The sequence below is a fragment of the Tachyglossus aculeatus genome, chromosome 16 (genome assembly GCF_015852505.1).
Source record: "Tachyglossus aculeatus isolate mTacAcu1 chromosome 16, mTacAcu1.pri, whole genome shotgun sequence".
Classification (NCBI taxonomy): domain Eukaryota; kingdom Metazoa; phylum Chordata; class Mammalia; order Monotremata; family Tachyglossidae; genus Tachyglossus; species Tachyglossus aculeatus.
In genome coordinates, this window is record NC_052081.1 from 37,604,185 (window position 1) to 37,626,042 (window position 21,858).

The 21,858-nt window shown below is 48.9% G+C and overlaps 1 protein-coding gene across 1 annotated transcript; it reads right to left on the reverse strand.

Annotated features, from left to right (window-relative positions):
• Nucleotides 1-1,824: 1,824 nt before the first annotated feature.
• Nucleotides 1,825-21,831, reverse strand: DPCD (deleted in primary ciliary dyskinesia homolog (mouse)). Its single transcript, XM_038758691.1, has 6 exons — nucleotides 21,752-21,831; nucleotides 18,859-18,939; nucleotides 14,385-14,509; nucleotides 14,039-14,172; nucleotides 3,295-3,397; nucleotides 1,825-2,281 (listed from the first exon to the last, which is right to left on the reverse strand). The coding sequence occupies exons 1-6, from the start codon at nucleotides 21,813-21,815 to the stop codon at nucleotides 2,177-2,179; spliced, it is 612 nt and encodes a 203-aa protein (XP_038614619.1). The 5' UTR covers nucleotides 21,816-21,831; the 3' UTR covers nucleotides 1,825-2,176.
• Between the last annotated feature and the right edge of the window lie 27 nt (nucleotides 21,832-21,858).

Here is a 21,858-nt window from a genome sequence, read left to right on the forward strand (position 1 = left end):
ACTGGACAGCAGCAGTGAAGTGGCACAGAGCTTACGCCCAGCAGTTCTCTGCCAGGTTTGCGCTGGCCCTCACTTGCAAAGCCTGGTATGGTACAGCAGCTGTTGATCCCCCCCCACACACACACACACTCACCATACTCTCAGGGATGAGGGGGTAGGACCCAGGTGAAATGGGGAGATGTTACCTTCTTTGCTTCAAGGCCTTGGCACTGAAATCAGTCTATTTCTTCCACTAGCAGCAGCTTAGGACCGACAGCTCAGACCCTGGCCTGGGAAGAGCTTAGCTCTTTACCCTACGGTACTAGCAGTTTTTGATTGCAGGTGAGATGCATGTTGCCACTCTCTTTTATTCATTCAATCATATTGATTAAGGGCTTACTGTGCGCAGAGCACTGTGTAAGCACTTGGCATCCTGTGCATGCCTGGCTCTTACTTCTCAGAGCAATGGCCTGAAAACCTCTCCCTGGGAGCTGTGGGTGTCAGCTGAAGCAGGTAATCATCATCATCAACATCAATCGTATTTATTGAGCGCTTACTATGTGCAGAGCACTGTACTAAGCGCTTGGGATGTACAAATTGGCAACATATAGAGACAGTCCCTACCCAACAGTGGGCTCACAGTCTAAAAGATAATAATAATAGTGTCTGTTAAACATGTACCATGTGCTAAACATTAGGGTTGATCTGAGCTAAGCAGATTGGACACAAATCACTGTCCCTTATGAGACTCAATTTTTTTGGATTTTTTTTTTTTTTATGGTATTTCTTAAGCACTTACTATGGGAGACCAGGTATTAAATCCCCATTTTACAGCTGTGGAAACAGGCACAGAGTACACTCTGTGACTCCCAAGTCCATACGCTTCCCACATCCCAAAGCAGCCTTAGGCTGTTAAGACTTTAGAGACAGCCATACGGGTCCCTTTGACAGAACCCTTGGCATCGTAACTCTCTCCCCACCCTAGGGTGGGCTCTGGCCCATCTGTACCTTAAAAGAGAGCAGGGCCAACCATCACTTTTTCCTCTACTTCCCATGAACCTGGTAGAATGCGCCAATCCAAGGGTGCTGCTGCTACTGCTGCTTGTTGGTCAGACCACTGGGCCATCTCTTCATCCTGTCTGTCTCCAAGAGTGGCCCCCAAGGATTCCTAAGCTTGTACCCTCTATGCATCTCATTCTGGGGTTTCTCCCTCCCCACACTGCTGTTTGTGAGCTATCCCCGGCTCTGCTGACCGCTGCCCTCAACAGCTTTCGGGACCTTGAATGTGTCTAGTGCTATTACTACGCTCAGGTGCTCTTGCCCTATTTCTCACTTTACCCTCACCACCCGCCTGGGAGACAGGTGTGAGTACCCCCATTTTACAGATGAGGAAACTGAGCCACATCTGGAGGCCCAAGGTCCCACAGTAGATCAGAGGCAGGCCTGGAATTTAGGAGTCCTAGATGCTGCTGAAGCTGCATCTCTGACAAGCCTCAGGGGACTCACCTGGTCCAGCTCCAAGGACCCTGGGGAGGGAGGGAGGGTTTCCTGGGTCTCAAGTGTAGCTCCAGTGATGTAAGGCAGCAAAGGGGGAGATTTGGCAGCTCTGAATATAACCCTGCAGCACCTGTGTTCTGAAAGTCACTTAAACCATCAGTGGTCCAAGTTACTCCACATGATTCCAACTACCCGATGAAGAAGGGATTAGCCCAGGGAGCCCAGGTAAGAGGAGGCCTGGGCCAGGGTTTCCCTCTTCTCCCTCCCAAGCTGGCCTGTCCCTGGCCTGAACGAGTTGGTCAAGGGTCTATGGGCCAAAAGGATGAAAACAAAGGGGGCTTCACTTTATAAGAGTTGAACTCAAACCAACTTTACTCATGGAGCAAATACATAAAAGGTAGGCTGGCAAGAGCCAGGCAGGGGACACTTGCCCAGATTGAGGAAACTTCTCTGCCTTTGCAGGCCTGTGAGGCAAGAACAGGCCTGGCCAGCGCTTCAGGTGGGAACAACCTGTGGGCAGAAGACTTCTTGCCCTGGAAGCCCATTTTCTGCCCCGGCAAGTCCACCTTAGGCCAGTCCCTGTAATAAGGGCCACTACTATTACTGAGACTTCCACCCACCCAACCAACCACACCTTGGCCAGCTCTCCCATCAGCCATCCAGTCTCTTCAGAGGTGGGGCCTGGGCTCAGGTGTGTGAACTACTGGGTCTTGCAGTCCCCATCCCCATGGCCAGCAGTCTTCACCTTCTTCAGTTCCTTCTGCAGCTCCTCTTCTGCGGCCAGGATCTCTTTCGGCTTCTGATACTGTGGAACCCAGAATATGTACGTGTATGTGTACACGTATACACACATGCATACACACACTCCCTCCCTCCCCCAGCCCCCCCCTCCCAGGGCTCCCTTTCCATCAGAGAGGAAACTAAGGCAAATCTTCTTCCTGGATACATTTGCAATGGCCAGCGGGGTCCATAAAAAGGGCCTTTGTCCTAAACTAGTTTGAATTGGGCTTCCCTGTCTCTCAGGGTTAAGTCAGGACCAGTGGGCTCTGCAGTCATGAGTGGCGGGACAGGGGTGGGGTGAAGAAAAGAGTTAAGGGAAGGGTGACTTCTATTCCACCTTTAGGAACTAGGAACTCTTGGTGCTGGCTGGGTCAAGGGAGCCAGGAAAGGGCACTCTGAGAAGGGTGGGATACTACATTCATTTATTCATTCAATCGTATTTATTGAGCGCTTACTGTGTGCAGAGCACCATACTAAGCGCTTGGGAAGTACAAGTTGGCAACATATAGAGATGGTCCCTACCCAACAGGGGGCTCACAGTCTAGAAGGGGGAGACAGAAAACAAAACAAAACCTATTAACAAAATAAAATAAATATGTACAAATAAAATAGAGTAATAAATCCGTACAAACATATACACATATATACAGTTGCTGTGGGGAGGGGAAGAAGGTAAGGTGGGTGGGAGGGGGAGGAGGGGGAGAGGAAGGAGGGGGTTCAGTGTGGGAAGGCCTCCTGGACTACAGCATTGTTGTAGTGGGGACAGGAAAGAGGAGAGGAGGGTGGGCTTGGGCTGGTCTTCCCACTGTAACCAGAAGGAAAACAGGGAGGTGACAGACTGGGAGAGAGACGGGTGGTGTTAGACCTGGGCCTAGAACTCAGAGCTCATGTGCTCTTGGCACACTGCTGCTTCAGTGGCAAAGGATGACCTTGGCTCATCAATCAAAGTGCCGGAGCGCCCATTTCTCCAATAATGAACTCTTACCCCCCAGAATGACCTCCCTGAAGTAATCGAGGACCCTGTGGCTAGCTACTTACGGTAATAATCAGGGTGCAGTTGGCATAGGTAAAGCTGAGAGCAGCACCATCCAGGGGAAGCTGATATCTGTCCATGTCTGGAATGGAGAACTTCTTATAGTACCTGGGCATGCGCAGAGGAAAGCAACAGGAAAACATTACAGAAGGACAAGTCTGGAGAACCCCTCCCTCCCACCGGCCTGTTGCTGTTGATCTGACATCTGGGTCCTTGTGGTCAGCTCTCCCCCCCACACACACACACCCCCATCCACATTCACATGCAACCCATCAGCACTCCCTCTGTGGGGGTCCCAGGGAAGCCAATGGGTTCACTGGGAGGGCTTATCTATGGAAAAGAAGCGATAAGAGGAGGGAAAGTAATTATCGTAATAACAGCCACATTGACAATTTCTCTGCATGTGCCTTGGAGACCTAGGGGTTAATACGGCTGCCTCATAGAAGGGTAGAGGTGGGGGTGGGTTCTCTGTGGAATGGGGGTCCCGCTAGGAGTGAAGAGGCCTTATAAGGCAGTGGCTCTATAACACGCCCCTGGGACCAGAGCCACCAGTGATGATGACGATGATGATGATGATGATGATGATGGCATTTATTAAGCACTTACTATGTGCAAAGCACTGTTCTAAGTGCTGGGGAGGTTACAAGGTGATCAGGTTGTCCCACAAGGGGCTCACAGTCTTAATCCCCATTTTACAGATGAGGGAACTGAGGCACAGAGAATAATAATAATGATGGTATTTGTTAAGCGCTTACTATGTGCAAAGCACTGTTCTAAGCGCTGGGGAGGTTACAAGGTGATCAGGTTGTCCCACGGGGGGCTCACAGTTTTAATCCCCACTTTACAGTGGTTACCTACCCATCTGTGCACCAAACAGAATCTCATTTCCGTTAGCTGTGAAGCAATGGATCATCTCTCCCCATAATAATAATAAATAATAATGGTATTTGTTAAGCGCTTACTATGTGCAAAGCATTGTTCTAAGCGCTGGAGAGGTTACAAGATGATCAGGTTGTCCCACAGCAGGCTCACAGTTTTAATCCCCATTTTACAGATGAGGTAACTGGGGCACAGAGAAGTTAAGTGACTTGCCCAAAGTCACACAGCTGACAGTTGGCGGGGCTGGGATTTGAACCCATGACCTCCGACTCCAAAACCCATGCTCTTTCCACTGCTTCTCTAATTTACCCCAGGCTAATTTACCCCATTGATTTCCTACTGTAACAGCCCACACACACATTTTATTCCTCTAACACCAACCTATTCACTGATCCTCGATTTCATCTAATCTTGCTGCCGACCCCTTGCCTACGTCTCCCCCTTCAGAGACAACACTCTAAGAGGCCTTCCCTGACTGAGCCCTCATTTCCCCTACTCCCTCTCCCTTCTGTGTTACCTATGTACTTGGATCTGTCTTCTTTAAGAGAAGCAGCGTGGCTCAGTGGAAATAGCACAGGCTTTGGAGCCAGAGGTTATGGGTTCAAGTCCCAGCTCCGCCACTTAGCTGTGTGACTTTAGGCAAGTCACTTAACTTCTCTGTGCCTCAGTTACCGCATCTGTAAAATGGGGATTAGGTCTGTGAGCCCCATGTGGAACAACCTGACCACCCTGTATCCTCCCCAGTGCTTAGAACAGTGCTTTGCACATAGTAAGCACTTAATAAATGCCATTATTATTATTATTATTTAAGCAATTGATATTCACCCACCTTCAGCACTTATATACATATCCAAAATTTATTTTAATGTCTGTCCCCCTCTCTAGACTGTAAGGTTCTTGTGGGTAGGGAACTCCTTACCACTGGCTTTAAAGCACTCAATCACTTTATCTCCTCCTACTTTAACTCTCATTTCTTACTACAACCCAGCCTGCACACTTCATTCCTCTACTACCAACCTACTCACTGTATCTTGAGCTCATCTAACAGCCGACCTCTTGCCCACATCCTGCCTCTGGCCTGGGACTCCCTTCTCCTTCATATCTGACAAACGATCAATCTCCCCACCTTCAAAGTCTTTACTAAAAGCACATCTCCTTCAAAAGGTCTGCCCCGACTAAACCCTCATTTTCTCTTCTTCCACACCCTTCTGCATCGCCCTTGCATTTGGATTTGCACTTAATTCATCCCACCCTCAGTCCCAAAGCATTTATGCACCTATCCATAATGTATTTATTTACATTAATGCCTGTCTCCCCCTCTAGAGTAAGCTCCTCATGGGCAGGGAGCTTGTTTATCAACTTTGTTATATTGTACTCTCCCAAATGCTGAGCCCAGTGCTCTGCACCAGTAAGCACTATTAATAAATACTATTGATTGATTGGAACATGCCTGCCAACCCCATTGTACTGTACTCTCCCCAAGCGCTTAGTTCAGTACTCTGTTAAGAGTAAGTGCTCAATAAATATCATTAATTGACTGCTTTTTTTCCCCCTTTACGCTCCAAGCTCTTGAGACTAAGCTGATGACTAACAGAGTGTGTAAATCACATCTGAGCCTCTGAAGTCACTTCTTTGGTCCTGCCAACTGGCTGGCCAAAGGACCTTACCCACCCAGCCAGAATATATTTATCTCTACAGCCAAAGGGAATTACTCATTCACCAAGAACCCCTAATAAACCCATCTTGGGGTTAGCCTGTAGCAGACCAAACTTTTAGGACTCTACAGCCCCTTGTTTAGCGCTGGACTCAGGGGACATTATTTTATTTTAATTGGATAAATATGGCATCAAATTGACCTATACAAAACTACTACCTTGAATTCGAATAACGTGTTCCAAAGAGCTTCCACATTTAGTTCACTCATTTTACCTTCACAAGGCCCTTGTGGGGAAAGGAAAAACAGGTACTGCTCACCCCATTTCACAGATAAGGAAAGTGAGACCCAGACATGTTCAGTGACTTGCTCAAAGTCATACAGCAGCCCCATTTTGCCCATTCTGCCTTCATTTTTGAGAAATGCCCACAACACCACCAATGGGGGAATAACCAATCCACTAGAGAAGCCACGTGGCCTAGCAGAAACAGCAGAGGCCTGGGTGTCAGGGGACCTGGGTTACAAAGCCATTTCCACTACTTGACTGCTGTGTGACTTTGGGCAATCAATCAATCGTATTTATTGAGCGCTTACTGTGTGCAGAGCACTGTACTAAGCGCTTGGGAAGTACAAGTTGGCAACATATAGAGACAGTCCCTACCCAACAGTGGCTCACAGTCTGAAAGGGCAAGTCATTTAACTTCACTGAGTCACAGTTTCCTCATCGGTAAACTAGGAATTCACTACCTGTCCTCCCTCCTACTTTGACTATGATACCTACGTGGGGTAGGGATTGGGCCTGACCTGATTACCCCAGCGCTTAACACAGTCCTTGGCAAATATTTAGCACTTAAACACCATTATTATCATTATTACTAGTAAGGTGGTAGCTCACTTCCTTAGCAGACAGCCAAACTGATGCCATTCTCTTTAGAAATTTACAGCCAGTCGCACTAAGCATCCCTGCTTTCTGGTCTCACCTCCCAGGCACAAATCTACCATCCAGCCTTACAATGGGAGGAGGATTTTGCCCGTCCCCTCCCGGGACAGTGTTCGGGGGCATCACTGGAGCTAAGTGCTCGGAAGTCTGAGTGGGGAAGAGGCCATGGATAATTCTAGTGAGCGCCTAAGTGGGGCAGGTTCAAACTTGTCCCGGATCAGGGAGGGAGGGAGGGAGCGGGAGGCACGTTCCCTGCCTGTCAGTGTCTGTAAAGGGCCACCTGCCTCAAAGGGCTGGGGTCGATCGGGGCAGGGCAGGCCCCGGCTGCCCCTCTGAGTCCTCCCCGGCAGGTCTCTAAGGGGTTGGACTTCAAAAGGTCCTGATGACTAGGTGCACTTGGCAGCAACTGCTCCCCTACTTGAGGAAAGTGCAGGGCCCGAGGCAGAGTCTGTGTCATTGGAGGTGTGATTCCACAGCTCTGTTCATTTCCAAATCTCCACTGGGCCTCCCAGCCTTGTGCCAGTTTCATCCAAGACCCTCCCCTTGAGTAACAGTCCCCCACCCCCCAACACACACACACACCATCCAGCCAGCCCCCACCCCATCCCGGCTGCTCCCCTCTCTTCCTACACAACTGGCCACCCTCTGGCAGTGAGGTGCCCTGGACAGAACCCCGGGAGAGTGTTTATTTAAACGCTGACAGTTTAAAAGGAGTCAAACAAGGGGAGTTCCTTCCCCCTGCAAAACTGGCTTTGATGAACTAATGGCCAGGGCCCAGCACAAAACCCACTCGGTTTGTTTTCCAAAGCTCTCCGGCTCACGGAGAAAACCGATCCAAACAGGGTGGAATGCGGCCGATTCCTTACCGCGGGGCTTAAAGCATTCTGTGTTGTCACTGCTGTTGGTATTTGGGAAAGGTGGCAGACACCGATAATAAGGGGGATGTCAAAGGTTAAACAGCAGAGATTAGATGAACACAAAGACATGTTAAGGAAGTGTTAACTTCTTCCCAATAGACAAAAAAAGGACCGAGAGAGAGAGAAACTCACAGCCACGATGTTTCAAAGGATAGGGGCAGCAGGAAAGACAGAGACCCCGCACTCTGCTGCCTACGGACCGGGCGCTGGGGAAAAGGAGAGACACTTCCAGTTGGCCTCAAACTAAAATCTGTGACAGGATCAAAGGAAACTAGATCTGCTTGGATTGCCATCCGTTCCTTGTAACACTACCGCTACCTTTAACAGCAATAATTGAATCAGGTTAGACAGTGGGGCCGGGGGAGGGGCGGCGGGGGCCGGGCTTGATTTGGAGAGTTCGGTCTAATGGATTGCGTTTACGGCGAGAGGTTTAAACGAATCCCCCTCAAAGCATCCTCGGCTCTGCCCGGGGGAGGGAGGGAGGGAGGGAGGGCAACCTCCTCGGCTGGCAGTAAACTAACAGCACCTGACTCCGGGGCCCCTCAATGGTTCATTTGTCCAGCCTCTTTCCACCAGGATTCCCTGCACTTGGAGCTCACCCTGAGGACTTGAAAAGAACTGCACTTGACTCTCTAATCAGCAACTGTACCGCTGCAAGAGCTGCCGCCTTTTCTTTAAACACATTCTATTATGTTTCGGGGGAAAGCCGGGGGGCCAGCCACTTGGCCTCTGGCAGGTTTCTACAAGGGCGTCTATAGTCAAATCCCCCAAAACCAAACCCTCTGAGGCCGCTGAGGATGCCTGTTGTCTTCCTCCAACGAACTACGTTAATGTCAGATTGCAGCTGAAAATATAAACCCACCAAATTGAGGAAATTCAAAAGTTCCTACACCTCATACACACACACATTTTGTCCCACTTGATGGGCTGTTACGGTTTGTTCCTTAATGGCCGTGTAATTCATTCGATCGTATTTACTGAGCGCTTACAGTACAGAGAAGCGGCGTGGCTCAGTGGAGGGAGCCTGGGCTTCCCTGGGTTCCAATCCCGGCTCTGCCAATTGTCAGCTGTGTGACTTTGGGCAAGTCACTTCACTTCTCTGTGCCTCAGTTACCTCATCTGTAAAATGGGGATGAAGACTGTGAGCCCCCCGTGGGACAACCTGATGACCTTGTAACCTCCCCAGCGCTTAGAACAGTGCTTTGCACATAGTAAGTGCTTAATAAATGCCATCATTATTATTATTACTAAGGTCTTGTAATGTGGCCAAGTTAGGAACACTGGGGGAATCATAACTTTTAACTTTTGGTAGAGCCAAACTTTACTCTTAACATCATCATCATCATCAATCTTATTTATTGAGCGCTTACTGTGTGCAGAGCACTGTACTAAGGGCTTGGGAAGTACAAGTTGGCAACATATAGAGACAGTCCCTACCCAACAGTGGGCTCACAGTCTAAAAGACTGAATTAATGTTCACTTTTGGCGCTTCGCTGTGGTGTTCAAACAGAAACACACACACACACAAAACCTGATTTGACACCAACCTGAAATTCCCGCATGGGGCTACCGTATCCCGCGCATTCATCCCGAAGCAGGCGGCTCCCCGGCTCTAGAAAGCGACCATTGGGTGGCAGGGCCACTGGTCCAGCCGGTGCTGGGAGGAGCAGCGGCGTGGGCCCCGGGGACCTCTGACGGAAAGCCCCACCGAGCACAAAGCCAGGATTATTATTATTATTATTATTGTTGGCTCATTCAAAGACGTAGACGGTCCCACACTGCGTAGGCACAGTGCACATTTTTCAGATCCAGGGCTATTTCTAAACGACAGAGTTCTTCAAAGGCCCTCATCCTTATTGAGGGCTAAGTCCAAGCCAAGCTGACGGTCTTCAAAGCCGCCGCTTGGGTCACCCAAGCGCAAAAAACCACCGGTCGGTCCCCTCTTAGTCGGGAGAACTCATTTTTTTTTTTTTTCCATCGCTGGGAGAAGTCAGAGATGGCCAAATGGAGTCTCTCATAGCCCTCCTCTAACCCCTTTGACTCCCCCCTCCCCCACCCTCCCCACCTCACACACAAAATTTACCTCCATGCTGAGAACTCGTACAAAACATTTTCATCCCAGAAATGCTTTAAAGATAAAAGCACCTGAGCACAGTGGCTGGGACTGAAAGTGTCCCCTCAACCATAGCGGCCCTCACACCCACCGACACCTGCCGCCCGCCCACCCCCCTACCCCGCCGGGAAATCAATGCAGCTACTAGACAGAGCGGGCCTTCCGCAGGTCAGTTGCTCCCCACATAAAACCACAATGTTTCCCAGCCCGGTGCCCACCGCACCCCAATCTCAAACGGTTAGCGCACCTGTTCACCGGCTCCAGGGGACCCTCCAATGCCAGCCACTGGCACAGCTTAACCTCAAATAGAAGTCACACCAGTTTCAAAACACAAACAAACTGCATGGAAGCTCTTGGGGTTCGGTTTGACTGTCGTTCTCATACATCAACCCTCAAGAGTTTGAATTTGTCACTCTCTCAAGACCCCCGATAGGTTGAGCGGATGGTCTAGAGGAAAGAGCACTGGCCCAGGAGGCAGGAAGCCTGGGTCCTAATCCCACCTTGGCTATCATCCGGCTACATGAGCATGGGCCAGTCATTCGGTCTCTTCAATGCTTCCGTTTCCTCATCTTTAAAATGGGATACTAATACCTACCTCTTCCTCCTTCACAGGGATGTCGGAAGGATGAAATCATTTAACCTCTCTCTTGGTTTCCTCAATGAGAACCCAGGATATTAATAGCTCCCATTCCCTACACCACAGGGAGGCCAGAAGGATAAAAAAAGAGATAACTGATTCTCTAGACAGTACGCTCATTGTGGGCAGGGAGCCTGGCTATCAACTCTGTTCTACTGTACACTCTCAAGGGCTTTCTACAGTGCTCTGTGTATAGTAAGCACTCAAACACCATTGATGAGATGATGATGATTTGAACTGTCCTTTGGAGAAATAAAAGCACTCTACAAGTTCAAGGCACTGTTGTCAGATATGGGCATCATGGAGCCAACTGAATAGGCAGATACCTTACTCCACCATCCATCATCAATCGTATTTATTGAGCGCTTACTGTGTGCAAAGCACTGTACTAAGCGCTTGGGAAGTACAAGTTGGCAACATATAGAGACAGTCCCTACCGGCAGAGAGGCAGCGTGGCCTAGTGGATAGAGGATGGGCCCGGGAGTCAGAAGGACCTGGGTTCTACTCCCAATTCTGCCACTTGTCTGCTGTGTGACTCTGAGCAAGCTACTTAATTTCTCTGTGCTTCAGTTACCTCATCTGTAAAATAGGAATTAAGACTATGGATCCCATATGGGACAAAGACTGTGTCCAATCTGATTAGCTCGCATTTACCCCAGTGCTTAGTACAGTGCCTGGAACATAGTAAGCACTTTACAAATACCATAAAAACAAAGGAGATCGGGAAGAGGGAGCCAAAAGGTCCCGGGTACGAATTCCTGGCTGTGGAGGTGAACCACCCTCCCTCCTCCTCCACCGGCTGGAATTCTGGCTCCCCTAGAACGGCCCACCGTCCCTCCAGCCCCCAGTTGTCTCCGGGCCATCCCGATTCCCAGGGATTCCCAGGCTCCGGGAATATTTTGGCCAGTTTTCCCCTTGGCTCTGGGATGGAGAGGGGGTCGCAGTCACAGCTCCTTGCCAAGAGTGCCACCTACAGTCCACCCGAACCCGGCCCTATGAAGCAACAGCAAAGACAAGAGCGGGGGTCCCCCCACTCTCCCCACCAAGGCAACCCCCAGCAACCACCTTTCAGTTTTCCAGCTGTAATCGACACTGACCCCTGCGGGAGCGAAGAGAGCCGGCGGTGGTCTCCGGGATGAACAGCAACATAAACTGAGTTGGCAAAAGCACTTTTGTGCTCAGCTTGGAGTTCGGGCTTTCCCCGCGGGGGACTACTTGCTGGAGAAGAAAGTTGGTGGGGGTGGGGGGAGAGGAGGGCTTCTTTGGCCCCAAAGCAATCTGTGTCATCTGGAATTGCTAAATTCCGCTTCCGGCATTAAGTACCGTTAATAATGAGCATCATAACTGGAATAAACTGCCTTCTATCGAAGGACTTCAAAGTGCTTCATAAACACAAATCCCTTATTACCGTTACTTTTTATTTATCGGAGAGTGACTGCCGCTGGGGCCTTCGCCTGCCCAGGCAGCAATAACCCCGATGTTAATTCATTAATCTTCCCCTATTCCCAGGTGAGGTAGATAAGGGGCAACTCTCATTACCCTGCAGCACCCCGAGGCGAAGAGGGGGCAGCAGAGTTGGTTGCACAACGCCACAGTTCTGCCAGCTCTTGACCACTGTATGAGAAATGTACAAATGGGGAGCCCAAGAAAGGTCTGAGCTCTGTCTGGCTCCCAGCCCACTCGGGATGTGGAACTACTTACCCACGGAGCAGTACCAAGGTGTGGGAGGCCACAAAGCCTGCTCTTCAGTGACTGAGCCCCATGTACCTATTCGCTAGTGGGAAGAGCACAGGGCTAAAAGTCAGAAGCTCTGGGTTGTTAATCCCAGCTCTGCTGTGTGATCCTGGACAAGTCATTTAACTCCTCTGTGCCCCAGTTACCTCAACTGTAAAATGGGGATAAAATACCTGTCCTCTGCCCTCTAAACCCCATGTGAAACAGGGACTGGATCCAATCTGTTTAGACTGTAAATATTCCATTGCTTAGTACAGTGCTTTTAAGCACTGTACTAAGACAAAGACAAGACAAAGCTTGTCTCCCCCTTCTAGACTGTGAGCCCGCTGTTGGGTAGGGACCGCCTCTATTTGTTGCCAACTTGTACTTCCCAAGTGCTTAGTACAGTGCTCTGTACACAGTAAGCACTCAATAAATATGATTGAATGAATGAATGACAAATAGTAAGCACTTAAAGTCAATTATTTCTTCTTCATATTATTATTAGCTTTCTTCTCCCCTTACAATCCAGTTTGCGCTCTTTATTACTCCTAGGTTCCAAACTGCCCTCCCTTGCAACTCCCCCATGTCCAATCAATCAATGGTATTTACTGAGCACTTAGTGCAGAGCACAGAGTACTAAGGACTTGGGAGAGTACAATACGGTTTGTAGACATGATCTCTGCTCTCAAGTTTACAATCGAGCAGGGGAGACAGACACAAATAAATTATAGGTAGAGGGAAGCATTTGAGTTTAAAGATGCACTCAGGCCTGACCTTTTAAAGAGAAGGATCTCCCTTCAAAAGCCACCAACTCCTGCCTCTCCCCGTTCAAAGCCTTCCTAACAAGCCACCTCTTCAATCTGACACATCAGCCATTTTAGCAATCATTCATATACATTTTACTTACTTTCATTTTTATCATTTTTCATCTATGCTCTTTTATTTATTGTATGTTTGGCCTTGCCCTCAAAGACCTTGCAACCTAAGGAGGGAGGCAGGCCTTATTAGTTTGGTTCATTCTCAAGTACAGTATTCTGCCCACAGATGACTCTCAATATCAGCTGTTGACAATTGGAACTCCCCTGCAGAAATGAATATAGTGAAGTGTGGTTAGAAGGGGCTCAGCTGGGAGAATATCTCCAGCCCCCAAAGCCCCATGCCTACAGCTGGGAATGCCAGCCTCAAAGGGCAGCATTCCTTCTACCTTAGAGAGCTCCGTTCTCCCTCGCCTTGAAAATATGCAGGCACAGGGCTAGGTGGAGAATCACTTTGGGTTTATGGCTTCTTTGTCCCCAGCCAATCCTGACAAGCCTGACTGATCTAGATGGAAAGGTCAGAGCCCAGGTCCCAAACATTCAAGCAAATGTTGGGATGCGGGGGCAAGGGGATCACCCCTCCACCCCCGGAGATGGGAAACCATCTCAGAGAGTTGGGAGGGACTCATCCCCTGCCAGAGGTGACGGCGAGGAAGCCAGCAACACCCTGTTGGCACCAAGGTCCTCTGGAAAGTCTTAGAAGAAGCTGACTGGAACCCAGGAGGTGAGCAGAGACCAGGAGGATCGAGGAACAGGGTGAAGGCCAAAACCCAGGCTGGGCGCACAGGAGGAAGATGTGACACTATTAGCCCAGCAGCTGACACGTAAATAGGATGCGCTTAGTACAGTGCTCTGCACCCAGTAAACGCTCAATAAATACGATTGATTGATTGATGCAGGTGGCTGCTAAGGGCCCTACCGACTGCATCTCCTCCATCTTCCCTGTAGGACCCCGTTAGATTTCAGTCCCCCTCTCATTCCAGCAATAGGGGGAAGCAGCCCTTCAGGCTCCCAAGGAGAGGCACCCTGTGCTCTCGTACCCACTGCTCACCCAGAGGCCCCCACCCCTCTTACTGACTTTTTGTTAGAGGTCCGGATGATGCAGCAGCGCTCCTTCGGGTCCACACCGACACTGTAGACCTCTCTGGGGTAGGGAAGGTTACGGATCCGCCACTGGAAACTCGTCTTGGTGTCCTTCCGCAGGAAGATGGGCTGAAGAAACCAATCAGACTGTGACAAGCTCTGGCTAGGAAGGGTCATGCCTGAGCCCAGATCCCCAGCTCCTCTCCTGATGTGCGTTATGGAGGCAGCATTTTCAACCCAGACCCTTCCCCACGAACAGCCAACCCGCCTTCCCTCCAGCCCGGGCCCAACCTGCAGCCGACACCAAGCAGCGTCGCCACGACCTGGACACCCAGACGTACATTAGAGCTGCTTTCCTTGATGAGCTCAGAACCCGGTAGTCCACCAGCAGGGGCCAGAGGCTCTCCCACCTCCACCTGCCACTGGCCGACGGCTCCCAGTGCGTTCTTCAGGCGCCACTTTCTTGCTGGAGAAAAGAGAATCAGATTCACAGAGCTGGCCTCATCATCACCTTTCTCCACCTCAACTAACCAAGCCAGATGAGGGGGTTGGTTTTTCTCTTTCAAAGATATCTACTGATGTTGGCCCTCCTACTTCCTTGGTGGCTAATCCAGTGTTGGATCACTCTGACAGTCGTGAAGTAATGTGGTTAGGGAGAAACGACTCAGTTTTGTACTGAGCGTGATGATAAATATTTCTGACCTAGAGATTCTTGTTCATTCTCCCTTTCATCATTACAGTTTATAATATCCTGGGTCCCTTCTGGCAGCTTTAGGACAGCTCTCGTTCATACCCTGGGTTTTATTTCAGCTATTTTATTTCAGCTTTGGTTACTGCCCAGGAAATGGCCCCATTTTGGGGCATTTTTACAGGCAGGGCTCTGAACAGGGGTGCGATCAATGACTAGTTGATAATCTCACTTCCCACCCCAACAGTAAATCAGAGCCCCAAAGCAAGGATGACCCAACCTCTGCCTAAATGAATTTGGCCTTTTTCTCTGGGGAATGATGGTGGAGTCTCCCAACGGGAGTGATGGATAAACCTCGGTTCTGAGATTTGGGGGAACAAGAATGTGACGGTGGTGTTAGAGGGCTGCTCGGTAACATTCGCACTCTTTCTTGATAATTGTGGTATTTGTTGAGCGCTTACTATATGCCAAGCACTGTTCTAAGTCCTGGAGAAGACACAATGTGGCTTAGTGGATAGAACACAGGCCTGGGAGTCAGAGGGACCTGGGTTCTAATTCCAGCTCTGCTACTTTGCTGTGTGACCTTGGGCAAGTCACCTAACTTCTCTGTGTCTCAGTTCCCTCATCTGTAAAATGGGGATTAAGACAACGAGTCCCAGATGGGACGGGACTGTGTCTAACCTGATTAACTTGTATCTACCCCAGTGCTCTGTACAGTGCCTGGGACGTATTAAGTGATTAACAAACACCATTAAAAAAAAAAAAAAAGATAACCAGGTCAGACACAGTCCCTGTCCCACACAGGGCTTGCAATCTAAGTAAGAGAAAGAACAGGTACTGAATCCCCATTTTACAGATAAGCTGAGGCATAGGGAAGCTAAGTAAGTTGCCCAAGGTCACCCAGCAGGCATGTGTGGCAGATCTGGGATTCGAACCCAGGTCCCCAGTCATATTCCTGCTAGAGTTCCAGGGGAAGCCTCCTCATCAGTTCCTCCACAGAAGAACAAGCCCCAAGCACAATCAGAGCAGCATGCTCAGCTCTACCTCCACCTTGCCCTCCCCAGGTCCTGTCTCCCTCCTTTTTGGTTTCCGTTGCTGAATTTGACAACAGGTTTCCCATGGTGAGAGACACCCGTTGCTGGTTTTCCTTGTCGCAAACCTGCACCACAATTTGATTACACGCTAGAATCGGCCCAGGGGTCTGCTGCCACCACCTCCCCTCGGCTACATGAGGTTGGGCCGGGTCAGTCCTGCCTGGGAAGGGAGCCTGGTTCTGGGGTCGCCTTAGTGGGGACTGACTGAGAGACAAGACATTAAGTGATTCTGAGAGCAGGGCTTTCTCCCACTTCAGCGAGGGCTGGCCGGGCGGACGCAGGCTTTCGCTTCCAGGTGGGATGGGAAGCAGAGGCCCCGAGTTCTGGCCAAATTCCAGTTTGGATAATTACATTCCACTTGCCTAAATACTCCCTGTAGCTTAAATTGTATTTGGGATTCTTCTTTTCTTGCCCTAGAATACCATCATGTTGCTGGGTGGCTATTAAACAGCTGTCACAGCCCATCCCAAAAGGGTAGGCGGGAGCCTAGTGGGCCATTTATAGAGTTTGTCAAGTGCTTTGGGACAAAAGATCTCTGAGTCTACCAATGGGAGAGAGGCTGGTGGTAAAAGTATCAAAGCAAGTTGGTGATCCACACACATGTCACTGTGGAAGTGTGTACGTGTGTGTTTGTGTGCGTGCGCGCACACACACGTTCACTAGTCCTCAGTCCCCCTTCAACACATCCAAATTCTTGGGGGCCAGTTTGATGTTTTGATCGTGAGTGGCCATTCCCCCTTCCAGAAAACGGAATCCATGTCGGGTGATGGCGAAGAGGGTACAAACAAAGCAGAAGTGGATGTGCTTGAGATCAAAAACTGGGAAAACTCTGTCCTGTAAAAATGGAGAATCTATTGGATCTTCTTAAATCACATATCACTTTCTGGCCAAGAAAAATGTTTGGGTTGTTATAGAACATTAATGATTCTTGTGGTATTTGTTAAGCACACACTATGTGCCAAGCCTCCTGCTAAGCATTATGTTAGCCAGAACACGAAAGAAAGGCAATTAGATGCAATGACTGCCACAGAAAAGCATTCCATATTCCACTTTGCCAGCTCCATGACCAATCACATCCAGCCCTTTTAATTACATTTGAAAACTAAAAAGCAGTTGAATTCTCAAAGGTGAATTACACCTGGAAAGGGTTAAATGCCCCCCCACCCCCCAATACCCAACGTTTGGCATTGTGGTCCAGATAAAATTAGCTGAGGAAATCGCTCACTACTAGGGAAATCCCAGGACATCTCTCCTGAGGAAGGCAGTGTAGTCCAGGAGACATCAATTGATGGTATATATTGAGTTCTTACTGTGTGCAGAGCACTGTAATAAGCCCTTGGGAGAGTACACTACAGCAGAGTTGTTAGGCACATTCCCTACCCACAATGAGCTCAAAATCTAGAGGACAAGTTTACTGGCAGTCTAGAGGAGACTGGAAGTGGGGTGTAATGCTTTCAAATCTGGCCCTGTCATTTCACTTCTATGTCTCGGTTTTGGCTTCTGAGATATAGGAAATGAGGAGTGATGGCTGATTTTCTCTCCCCCAGAGTGATGAGTTAATGCTGGCAGAATGCTGGAAATGCCATGGAGGAGAGGCAATTGCCAGTCTTTGAATTTGATATGTCCACAAAGGGCAGATGAGTCTGTGGGGTTTTTTTTTAAATCATAAGGGAAAAGGCTGTTTTTTAATTACCATGGGCTGAGGAGCTGGTCCGGGTGTGTTATTGGTAACTTAGCGGGCAGGCTGAGGCTTCTGTCCTTACAGTTCCTCGAGCAGTTGCTAGGCACTGCTACCTTTTATTTTTGTAGTTATATTTGTTAGGAATCCAGAGGCAGCAGTACACTGGGGGCTTCGTAAATTAAAATGGATGGTTATGATATTACTATTGTATTGGTTTGCACTGAACCAGCCTCACATGCTAAACACATCAAGATTTTTAATAGCAGCAGACAAGAACCAGCTGGGATTATGCCGAGCATTTCTTAATAAGGCGGCATCATCACTTTAGGCTTCATCCAAACATGAGCAGGATATGAGCTTTAAGTTGGAGACAAACAAAACGCAAACCCACACAGTCTGTGTTTTCAACTCTCTGGACATTTATGAGCTGTCAGGGAGAGAGGGAAAAAAGGATATCCCCCAGCCAATTCTGTCTGACAGTAAATTCCATAAAGAAACTGGAGTCAGGAATAATAGCGAGAAAGAACTCACCCCTCAATTCTAACACTGGTCTGAGCATTTTCAGATGGAACTTAATAAAGGGACTGACATCAGAAACCAACTCAAACTCCCACTGCTTCAGGGCCCTAGCCCTTGGGTCAGATCGAACATGAAGCCCCAAGGATTCATGAAGCCGGTTCATATTAATGTGCGACTCCAGAAACTGAATTTGGAGACATCAGACGGATCTTCAGGAATGGTCACTTTAATCGATGGGGCTCCAATCCTTCTTGGAGGTGACAAGCCAGGAGGGATTGACACTTGTCTAAAACTTAATGGTGCACCGGTAAAAGTGGCAATGCCTTACTGCCAAAAGCTACCTCTCTCTCCTCCGGACCGCCAAGTCTGCCAGTGATTCTGCAGACAGCTCAGGCCAATGTAATCAATGGTATCCGAGTGCTTACTGTGTGCAGAATACTGTAATAAGCACCTATGAGGCATCATTCCCTCTCCTGTAAGCTCACAGTAATGCTCTTAGGGGTGATATAAGACCAAAGAGCCATTTTGGAATAAAAATGGAGGCACAATTCAGGTAACTCAGCCTTCAGTGAAATGAAAAATTTCTTTCTCTCCCCCCATAAATGAAGCTGGTGGGGGAGGAGGTTAGAGGGGAGTTCATTTTTGTCTATCCCTGTTCCTAGCCAATGCCATCCTTCTTAGGGACTAGGTTTCTTGTTCCCTCAGTAGAACTCCTAACAGTTCACAGCATCTAAGTGGTCAAAACAGAATGATCCAGAACATTCATGCGGCCCTGTTTCTCCCTTAAGCCCAAATATCATGGAGTTGGGAGTTTACCAGGGCCTTCCCCTTACCAAGCAGCACACTGGTATTCACGTCATAGTCTTCTGCCATTTCTTTCCCATCAGGAAACAAGTAATGCACTTTCCTTCTTCCTAAATCGAAAACACAATAAATTTCATTGGCTTCCAAAACACAAGAATTCAGGTCAATGATTTTCAACTGATGATACCAGTATTATTAATGATACAGTCCAAGCCTCTCTGTAGTAGAGATTTGCCTTGAATATTCAATCAATCATCAATCAAGGTATTTACTGTGTACAGAGCACCGTACTAAGTGCTTGGGAGAGTACAATACAACAGTGTTCATAGATATATTTCCTGCCCATAATGAGCTAGAGGGGAAGATCGACATTAACAGAGAAAGGTTACTTCAGACAGCTGGCCTCCTAAATGAAGATGTGTGAAATACTCTAAGCAGTGCTTAGATGAATAACTGGCTATTAATTCAGACTCAGACCCTGGCCCCACAAGGGGTTTGCAATCTAAAAGTCGAACGGGCAGGTATAGTGGGGGAAAAAAACAATACAGTAAATTAACCAAAATCTGTTACTGCTAAAAGAAAGTCTACCACCTGCGTGGGAGGTATAGAGAAATGACTGATAACCACTCTTCATAAAGGCTGAAAAAGGTCTGATCCAAAAGCTTCTTCACACCCCCACTTCAATCAATGGAATTTATTGAGTGCCTTCTGCGTGCACAGTACTCTACTAAACTCTTAGCAAACTACAATACGGATGAGTTGGTAGACATGTTCGGTTCCCACAAGGTGCTTACAGTCTATAGGGAGACATTAAAATAGATTTTGGATGGGTGAAATAGTAGAGTATTGGAATATTTACAAAAGTAATTGGCATTTGGGGTTATCCCTTCCTACATTGCAGTTCAGAGTACCAGTAAAACTGCCCGTCTACCTTGCAGATAATCCATTTATACTCCTAAAGCACGGCTGCAGTGTCCCACACATTATAACTCCTCTCCACCACAGCACCTTTCTGCTTTATCCCTAGCTCCCTCACTAGATAATAAGGTGTACAACTTCTCGTCTCTACACCTGAGAACTGCCAACATTTTACCAACAAAACTCGGGAGCAGCTGGGGGAGGCAGGCAAATGGCCACTTCACAGACTAAGGCACATAAAAGGGAAGATTGAGCGGAACAAGCTCAGGCAACTAGCGGGAAGAAGGTGGGCTGGGGAGTTGACTTGGCATCCTAAACTATGCCCTGCAGATGGGTTCCTTTACAGCTCAAGACACCAAAAAACCCTTTGGAGACCTCATTTGGTGTAAGATGAGATCAGAGACCTAAAAATTCCTGCACATTCAGTTCAGATAGGGTCTCCGTCCCCCTCACTTGGGTGTTCCAGCAGGGCAGAGGGTGCAGAGCAGAGATTGTTGGGGGTGTAGGAGATGAGGCACATAGGTGGAAGGAGTCCCTAGGGGACCATGGCGTGGGGCGGAGGCTCTGAAGAAGAGGGCAGATTGCCAGGCCGAGGAGGTGGGTGGCACTGAAGGGAAGAACCGAGATTTGGGGGGAGGAAGGCCCGGAGATGGGGAGGGCTTTGAGGGGATTCATTCATTCAATGGTATTTATTGAGCGCTTACTGTGTGCACAGCACTGTACTAAGCGCTTGGAAAGTACAAGTGGGCAACATACAGAGACGGTCCCTACCCAACAGGGGGCTCACAGTCTAGAAGGGGGAGACAGAGAACAAAACATATTAACAAAATAAAATAGAATAATAAATCCGTACAAACATATATACATATATACACTTGCTGTGGGGAGGGGAAGGAGGTAAGGCGGGGGGAATGGGGAGGGGGAGGAGGGGGAGAGGAAGGAAGGGGCTGAGTGTGGGAAGGCCTCCTGGAGGAGGTGAGCTCTCAGTAGGGCCTTGAAGGGAGGAAGAGAGCTAACTTGGTGGATGTCCGGAGGGAGGGCATTCCAGGCCAGGGGGATGAATGAGGGGATCACCCTCATTCATTCAACGTATTTATTGAGCGCTTACTGTGCGCAAAGTACTGTACTGGAGAAGCAAGATGGCTCAGTGGAAAGAGCCCGGGCTTTGGAGTCAGAGGTCATGGGTTCAAATCCTGGCTCTGCCACTTGTCAGCTGTGTGACTTCGGGCAAGTCACTTCACTTCTCTGGGCCTCAGTTCCCTCACCTGTAAAATGGGGATGAAGACTGCGAGCCCCACGTGGGACAACCTCATTACCTTGCATTCATTCATTCATTCAATCGTATTTATTGAGCGCTTCCTGTGTGCAGGGCACTGTATTAAGCGCTTGGGAAGTACAAGTTGGCAACATATAGAGACGGTCCCTACCCAACCTTCACAGTCTAGAAGGGGGAGACAGAGAACAAAACACATTAACAAAATAAATAGAATATGTACAAATAAAATAGAATAATAAATACGTACAAACATATATACATATATACAGTTGCTGTGGGGAAGGGAAGGAGGTAAGGTGGGGAGGAAGGGGAGAGGAAGGCTCTATCCAAGGTTGTCCCTACCCAACCTTGTATCTACCCCAGCGCTTAGAACAGTGCTTTGCACATGGTAAGCGCTTAACAAATACCAACATTTTTTTTTTTACTAAGCGCTCGGAAAGTACAAGTCGGCAACATATAGAGACGGTCCCTACCCAACCTTGTATCTACCCCAGCGCTTAGAACAGCGCTTTGCACATAGTAAGCACTTAACAAATACCAACTTTTTTTTTACTAAGAGCTCGGGAGAGCACAACCACGAACAGACATATTCTGTGCCCACAGCGAGCTCGCACTCTGGGAGCAACGGGGGCTGAAAGGAAGGCCCCCCTCCCCGGAAAAAGGGAGGGGTGTTGGAGGGGACACTGAGGGATTCGTTGTCCGGGCTGCGGCCCTCCCCACCGCGTTACCGTCCTGCAGGAGGGCCGTCTTCTCGGAGGCCCGCAGGCTCTCCAGCCAGGCCGGCGGCGCCATGATGCCCACGCCCGCGGGTTACCATAGCAACCGCCGCGGCCTA